Source organism: Nanorana parkeri, unplaced genomic scaffold (assembly GCF_000935625.1).
Source record: "Nanorana parkeri isolate BGI_ZX_2015 unplaced genomic scaffold, ASM93562v1 scaffold2741, whole genome shotgun sequence".
In the NCBI taxonomy this organism is placed as follows: Eukaryota; Metazoa; Chordata; class Amphibia; order Anura; family Dicroglossidae; genus Nanorana; species Nanorana parkeri.
This window is the reverse complement of record NW_017309009.1, coordinates 91,753-100,420: the sequence shown is the minus strand read 5'-3', so window position 1 is coordinate 100,420 and position 8,668 is coordinate 91,753. Positions and strand designations below refer to the sequence as shown.

The following is an 8,668-nucleotide window of genomic DNA, read 5'->3' as shown; positions in this document are numbered from 1 at the left end:
GGTTAATAAAGTGCAAGACTTAAGTTCGAGAAAACTAGATTTTTATTCAACATTACTTTTTTAGTTAAAATTACAGCATATTATCAGTACATAATGTTTTAACACAATAAAATTGACTTTTATATAAACATTTCATTCAGTAAAAGTATTCACACATATCACATTTACAGAACTAATATACAAATGTACTTTTTAGTATGTAGTTAAACTGATTCCTCAATTGCAGATTTGAATAAACTGGTCACATAATTTAGGCATATAGTAGTATATCATGATAGTTTACTTTATTTGATAAAATCATATAAATGCATCCATCTATGCATGTTCATTTCTAAAGACGGCCAATATTGCTTCTGCCAGAATGTTAGAATTTTCTTTGTTTGTGCTGGAAATTCTAAACCACAAGTTGACATGTTCGTTTTATTTTTTTTCTGCAAACCAAAGAGATGCAAGTGCAAATTACATGCAGTAACCCCTAACAACAATTTATTTAGTCTACCCTAGGTTCTTTTTGACTTATTCCTTTGATTGTGGCTTATGTATTTAAAGTGGCAGAACCTCAAAACCCAATGTGCTTAATTAAAACCACACCCATTCTCAGTAACACCCCAGCCCCCCGCCCCTGTGAGGTCTGAAAATTGGAAAATGTGTAGATATGTTAGCAATACCCTAAAACACAATTCTCAGACTCTGTTTGATTTTATGTCATGTGAGTGTCTAAACAATATCACATTAAACATGTCAACGTTCATTCATTACCAAAAAGCATTGCCATGTGCTTAACAAGCCTGGCCCTTGATTAAGATCATCAGCCTACATTTTATAAGGAGTTTAAGCAGCTTTCACAGACTGCCAGCACCTAAAGTATATCTAATATTAAAAAATCGAAAATATAATTAAAAAAATATATTAAATATTAAAATATTATTATATTAAAATATTGCAGCTTACCAGTTCTAAGATGTGGTGCATACATTTTACTTTTCAAGCTAAGTACTTTTTTTTGCAAGTACAGAAAAATACCTGTTGATCCTTCCTGAAATCCAATGTCCTGATAACTTTCACTGTGCACTGAACTGAAGTCTCAGGCAATGTTATCTAGGTCTCAATTCTCTTCTGTGAACTACATAACATCTTTCCTCTTGGACAAGAGGAGGGATGGAGGTGTTCTATAGTCCTAACACACTTCATGCCGTAAAGTGCCAACGTTGCTGCTTCATGAGCATTGTCAGCCTAGAGCAGGGGTGCCCACAATTTTTTCGTGGTAAGATCTACTTTTTAAATGACGAGCTACATGAGATCTACCAACGAAAAAAAAACTTCCCTCGTTCTTTCTGTCCTGGCTGTCTCTCCTCGTTCTCCTGGCTGTCTCTCCTCTCTCTCCCATCTGTCTCTACCCACTCTCTCCTGGCTCACCTTGCTGTATTTTGCAAACAGTGTAGTGCAACAGGCTGTATAAACTAATATTCTTTGATGTAATGCATAGCACTTCAACCACCAGAAAGGTGTCAGGGAGCTTGGCTCAGCAGTCTAATAGGTAATCATGTGTGCACATCTAAATAAATGTACCAAAATGGAATAAAGGGGCCACCATTCACACCCTTTGCGATCTACTAGCATCAGCTTTGAGAGCTACTGGTAGTTCACAATCTACCTAATGGGCACCCCTGGTCTAGAACATAAAGTGTGTCTCTGGCAGAATCTAAGGTGAATATGAAGGAAAAAAGTTTGAAAAAATAAGCAAATTCATCCACATTTAAGAACTGGTACGATGCAATATAGTTCATTATTGTTCTTGGGTATAGATACACTTAAAGTGACACTAAACCTAAGAGTTACATTTTAAAAATGCATCAAGGCACCCTATGTATTAATGAAAATGTATCTTATTTGTGTATCACTCAGCTGGAAATAAGTACTTGAAAAAAATGTTCCATTTCTTTTCTTTTATAGGTTCAGATATCTTAGTTGCTGCATGCCTTGTGTTAACAGATTGTTGTGAAGGATTATCAGTCCCTTAAGTTCAGTTTGGCTACGTTCTTATATATTAGATATTTTTCATTTCCCAAAATTTTAAAATGATTTTGCTATAATTAAATGCATTATTCTGTGGGAAGCCTGGCATTAGCTTTAGTCAAAGTCTATATAATATTTCTCCAGGAGTTAGCTTAACTATATAATAAAAACCTAATACTGACATTTTAAAATATATATTTTGAACTACAGTTTACTAAATACTGACCAAGACTTACAATGATTTACACAAGTATTTCTATTAAAGAACAGGACATCATAGTTATACACAGAATATTACAATCTAAATATACCTGATCATCTAAAGGGTTAACAGTCAGTTGTGCAGCAGTGTAACATTCATGTACATTATTCCCAGATTTCTAGGAAACAACTTGTACATTAGCAAGATACACCTAGAGCAGCTGCTAGACTCGCATATCTTTGTTGCATTGTGTTATATATTTGTGTCCTTTTATAAGCAAACTCTAGACAAAATACAACATTCATTGATGAAAATGGTATGTGATGAGATATACAGCCATGCCTGATAAAAATGAAAAGAATAAAAATAATAGATCATTGGTCCTTTAACAGCTCCAAATACCAACTAGTGACAACCGCTACATTGTGTACACTGGATACAATTATCACTAGCACATATGTAATTCAGTACACCAAGGGGCTCGTTGATAACTTCTTGACTGCATATTTCATTACAAATTGGAATAGGTTTTTAAGTTTGTGTGCAGGCTTTTATGGAGTTCATATTAGAACATGATAAGCACACATGCTTACATTAAATTACATGGCTGCAGTACCTTCATTTACTTGGCAATATATAATTGATACTTTTTTTTTACTATATAACACATTTTGTTAAATAATATATAATGTGTTTCTCCGTTAAAGGCTTTTGGTATAGCTACAATATACAATACATTTACGATATACAGTACAGGTAAGAATGTGTACATTCTTACAGAGTACAGAGTCAAATACATTTATGCAAGTTGCATGTTTTTTTTTTTACATCAGTTAACATGACTAAGCATATTGCCCGAGTAAACAAAATAACACTGTATATTTTTAACAATATATGTACATTATAATACAGCATACATTCAACTGGAAATGACTAAATTAAAAATACTGGAAAATAAAGACCATAGATGTCTTTCAGCCATAAGCCTACATTTACAGGGTTATTCACAAAATGGTGAAGAGTTTGGAGAAGACAGGAGAAGTGAACAATCTAGGACAACATAGCTGAACTGGAAAGTGAGCTGAATTGGAGAATTTTTCCAAATCAGCTATGTTGTCCTAGATTGTTCACTTCTCCTGCCTTCTCCAAACTCTACACCCTTTTGTGAATATCTTTGTTATTCACGTTGAATACATACAGTAGTCTCATAGTGGAGAACAATGTGGCTTATTTTCTAAAGTAAATGTTGACTATGCAAGAGAATTTTCCTTCACCTTAATGAGCGTGGGGAAAATTCACTTTGCAGTCAATTGGCCAAGAATAGCCAATCATGTGCAAGGAAAATTAAAAAACAATAATTTTATTTGCACATGGATGGATGATTGAAGCCAGCACACTTCACCTCATTCACTAAGCTAAGGGAAATTCCCTTGTAAAGGGAAAATTCACTTTCCAAAGAAAAAATAATTTACTCCTTTAGTAAATCAGCCACAATTTCCTTAGTTACAGTATAAATCATGACTGATCACCGACATAAGATCTTTTTGCATTCGTGTGAATTGACTTTGCCTTGTTAGCCCTGTGCTACAGCAGTGAAAACCACATCCAATCACACGCTTTACTATGTATAAGTGTACATATGGTGCAAAACTATTGGCTTTTGTTTTATTTTATCTTCAGAGGGTATGGAGTGCAAAATAACTCAAGTTCTGGAGGATTTATAGCAGAGGAGGACTGGGACATGGGGCACAGGGGCATTTGCTCTCTAGGCCAGTGCAAATAATGTATGGTGTGCTGCTGCCCCCGAGTGGAGATATTCCCCCCTTGAAACCTCAATTAGAGCAGGATTTGCAGTCAGATTATTTGTAATAATGGCATGGTGTAGTATTTTGTTAAGGTAAATCCAAGCAGCAGTTATCTTGTTCAACTCAAAGTATTTTATGATTTACAACTAATCCTTTAAAATCTTCTTTATAAGCATATATAGCATCTACATAGCAAAAAATGTGTAGCAATAAACTCTGTCCTTTAAGACAATACCCACCTTTCACAGTATACCAATTACATCAGTGCAGCATCACACTTTGTGTGGGGCACTTTTTTTTAAACTACAGAAAGCTGGTTAGGCCAGTTGGTTGTGTCTGCCCCACAGGCAAATATTTTCAGTCACCCCTTGATTTAGAGACTGCTACCATGTTACTGAAACAACCGCTGATAAATTGAAAAAGTTGATTTTACAAATGTATCCAGGCCTACTAATAACCCAATAAACTCAGTCAGACTGAAGAAAGTGATTTAATTTGTACTGCATGTATAATTTAAAAATATAACATAGATTCATTAGCCAAGGTAGTCTAGTCTAAGCCTCTTGCAAAGGAAACCTAGCCAGAGCTAGTGGCACACAATCTTCACAATTCTCTTATGCAGCTGAAACTCCAATCACTAGGTCACTGGTGGAGAAATATGCTTGTGCCATTTCTGTCTAGTTAAATAAGAAGTTTACCTACTAATTTAATGTCTCTCAAAATAGTTATAGTTACAGCTGCATGACAGCTGTCAAGGTTGCCAGTGCTTATTTCAACTTACCTTTCAAGCCCCTGTATGGCTGGTGTCATAGCTGATCACATATGCAGCACCATGGCAACTGTAATTCAAATAGAGCCTAAGATGGCACCTTTCTTGGCTGTAAGGGATAGGAGGTTGGGATAGGAGGTTGTTTCTTTAACATTAACTAGCCTTGACTTAATATTGAATTGATAGTACTAGGACCACAACCACTGACAGTGAAATATCATGAACAGCAGATGTTTGAGTGGCCTGGGCCCATCTTGGAAGCCAGCCATTAGGATTACATGTCCATCTACATAACTGTAATAAAATAATGTCATATGCACATATTTGTATAAAACTGAGTACCTGATGAGGTACATGTTTACAACTGCAGCAACATTGCAGAAAAATTTTGCAGCCCTCCACTTTCACACAATTTTCTCCTTGACTTGGTCATCATTAAAATAACCTTGCCATACCAACCTCAGATAGTATCCTAATGCCTTGGATTCAGTGTTTGATCTGGAACAAGTATCCAAATCAAAAAAGTCTTCATACTTGTTCTAATCAGCAACTTAGAAAGTAGTGGTGCATACAAGTCAACATGAGTGTCCTCTGTGTTCCTCCTCTGACAGATTTTCTTTGAGTGCTTTGAGTAAAACAATTTTTTTATGAAGAATAGCAAATCAAGGTGAAATCAGTCACCAAAATTTTCCAAAATGATGGAAAAAATTGACAATGATAGATTTTAAAGGTACTCTTAGATATGAGATGACGGTTATTTGTGAAATAGGTTGTCAGTCCCATGTTTATGGGTGACTCCTTAACCCTCCTAAACAGCAACTGTGGAAGGAAATGAGTGATTAGACAGATTAGAACACATGATTTAATCACTCTTATGCCCTCCTCCCCCAAAGCAGACCCCAGCCTCCTCCTCAAAGCTACTTTTACTGCTTTGAACCAGACTTGTACATTCCATGCAGTAAGGCCCATTTTAAACTGGCCGATCAGGAGAGAATCTGTCAACAGATCCTCTCCTGATCAGAGCGGCACAGATTGGATGTTACCACTGTGACATCCATGTCTGTACAGTTTTTTCCTCCATCTATCGATGGAAGGAAAAAACTGAAAGTGCTGAACCCTATGCAAGTCTATGACTAATCTGATGTAAGTCTATGAAGTCTATGACTAATACAGTTACAGTTTTTTCCTCCATCTGTCGATGGAAGGAAAAAACTGAAAGTGCTGAACCCTATGAAGTCTATGACTAATCCATTTACATCAGGTTACTTCCAGTCCGGCACAATCCGGTCTGTCGAAATGGATCAATGATCCGTCTGGTTTACTGGACTGAGCCGGAGCCAAATGGGTGTAAACGGACGCTCGTCCGTTTAAACTCGCCTGCCCTTAGACTTCCATACAGCTTCCAATAGGGTCCGGCTGAAAAACTTACAGACGGACCAGATGGGAATGCTTATGTGAAAGGGGCCTAAGTGTTGTGTTTCTGCAACAAATTGTATTCCATTGATCTTATCCAGTATAGTCACCTTTAACTGAGTTAAAGCAGTAAATGTGTGACAATCTTTGGCCTATTATTAAATAGACTATATACTGTATAATTACACATTGTCACTGTCGAAGGACCTGTTCATACCTCCGTGTTTGTTATGTTTATTTTTGCCATGGAAATCACATTACAATCTAGCATACAATGTGGGTGCATGAGCAAAGTTTAACTTATGCCTTTCAACATACATCATGGCATTCAATATAAACACGCTAACATGTTTTAGCAGGCTTGGACTTGCAAGGAGCAGAATGTATTACTGAATCTGTAGGTAGCTTATGAATATGCCTTTTGTGAAGAGGTATATTTACTAAGTGCTAACATATTACACCTTCATTAGCAGAGCAATACCTGCTTATAGAACTAGATGCAAATAACAGAGTAATCCACTGAGCAGCTGCAATGGCATTGCATTGCAACTCTGGCAATGGCCTGTTAGTACAAGGTACACTTTGGACAGTGGGATTTGGTTCCAAATGAGGGTCAGTCCTGCCAAATGAGGGATAGTTGGGAGGTATGCTTCTACAACTGTTTTCTGCATGCCATCTTGTATGGTTCAATTCACTAAGCATTATTATTTGCATCTACAATGAGAATTTTCAGCAATGACAGACAATAAGAGCAGCATATGATAGTCAATTGGCTAAAAATGATGATCATTATAACAAATAACACATGTGATATAGCTAAATAAATTGAGCTTGTATGCTTTTAATAACCCCACAGCTGGCAAAACTAATATAATAGGTGGTTAGGCATTTTGCAAATCAACCCCACTGTATATGATGCAGTTTTTGTGTTTCTGAGTAACCCCCCTGTTTAATTACCGGTTAAATTATTATATTATATATTAACCATTATATTTCTACTTCCTGAAATAGGGTGACAACACTGTTCCTTCTGCTGTGTTGTAACCCTGTGGACAGAGTAGTCATAGATGGACATATAGTTTTAAATGGACTTTAAGTAAGAAACAAATAAATTAGACCCAACTCTATTGGACACATTTCAAGCAGTTACAACAGCATCTAATCCAACACTGAAAAGAATCCTGCTGCACACTGTAAACTTCACTGGGAGAAAAACTTTATTGTAGCTCGTACAGATTTACATAGTCCTGCCCTAGGTCAGCCCTTCTCTGATGCATTGCACCCAATTACGGGCTTAATCATAATGCACGCAATGCGCAAGGACAGCAAAGTGTGATTTGAACTTAAGTGTTATATGGTTTGTACAAACCATTGTAACTAAAATGTGTGTTTGACTGCTTAGCCAGTTAAAGGAAGTAGAAACATAAAATATCTATAGGCAGGATGTTGCAGGAGGAATAGCTATGTTAAAACTGTTGAAGCTGATGGCACAATCCAAGTCCAATGTATTTACCAGTGCATTTTTGTAGCCTTGCAATTGGAGATATCTGAGGGACATACTAGCCCTTACATTCAAACAATATCACATATCCTGTATAAAATAAAAAATATCACCATTATATGTTTATTAAAAAGTCTGCATGTCTGTATATGTACGGTATGTACGGTTCTATTATCTTTTTCCATATGATGGCATAAGGTGCTAGGATCTACAATAGGAAACACTGTTTCTTCAATCAACAGCTTAAAAAAGAAATTGAAAGTAAGGAAGAGAAACACAGAACAACACCATACAAGGCAGTCATGACACTTGTACTCCCAAGTAGACTCTGAACAGGAAAATCTCGATGCATGTTAAACAAATCCACCACTCAGGTACTGAACATAATAAAGATTATCTGTGTCTTCCTACTTGTCTTATATATCTTCTTAACTTGTTGGATGTTCTTATACACTAAGCCAATGATGAAGCTGAAAATAAACATAATGGAATCATGCCAATTGGGAAGTTTATATAGAATAGTAAACATTGAGCTTATAATGTTCTTTATCAGGTTCAATATTTCAGCATTGTTTCAGTCACATTTTCATACTGCCCCTCGGCACGTAATTACATTTATAAATTTGATGGCACTAAAGATAGAAAAAACAATCTTTAAGTGTACCTAATCACCACATCTAATGCAAATGGAAGAGATGCCCCACAGAGTTAGGCAAGTAATGTATGCACCCACTGGTTTCTTATATCTCTGGGTCTCTGCTGGCAAGATCTCACTACCACGACTTTGGCTATCTCCTGCCATGGAGTGTAACTGGTGACAATATTTAACAGTTATATAGGTAGAGTTGGAAATTCAATTAGAAGAATGTGGATGATAATATGTTTTGCAATGATTAGTCACCTGTCTTATGTGAAGAAGATGATGTGGCATTCTCTAATCAGATATGATTGTCTTATATATA

At 36.2% G+C, this 8,668-nt stretch overlaps 1 protein-coding gene across 1 annotated transcript in view; it reads right to left on the bottom strand.

Moving 5' to 3' along the window:
* Nucleotides 1-8,152: 8,152 nt before the first annotated feature.
* Nucleotides 8,153-8,668, bottom strand: part of SLC6A3 (solute carrier family 6 member 3) — a 47,860-nt gene continuing 47,344 nt past the window's right edge. Inside the window, exon 14 of the mRNA XM_018574109.1 lies at nucleotides 8,153-8,176. Within this exon, the coding sequence (XP_018429611.1) occupies nucleotides 8,153-8,176 (24 nt within the window). The remainder of the gene's footprint in view (nucleotides 8,177-8,668) is intronic.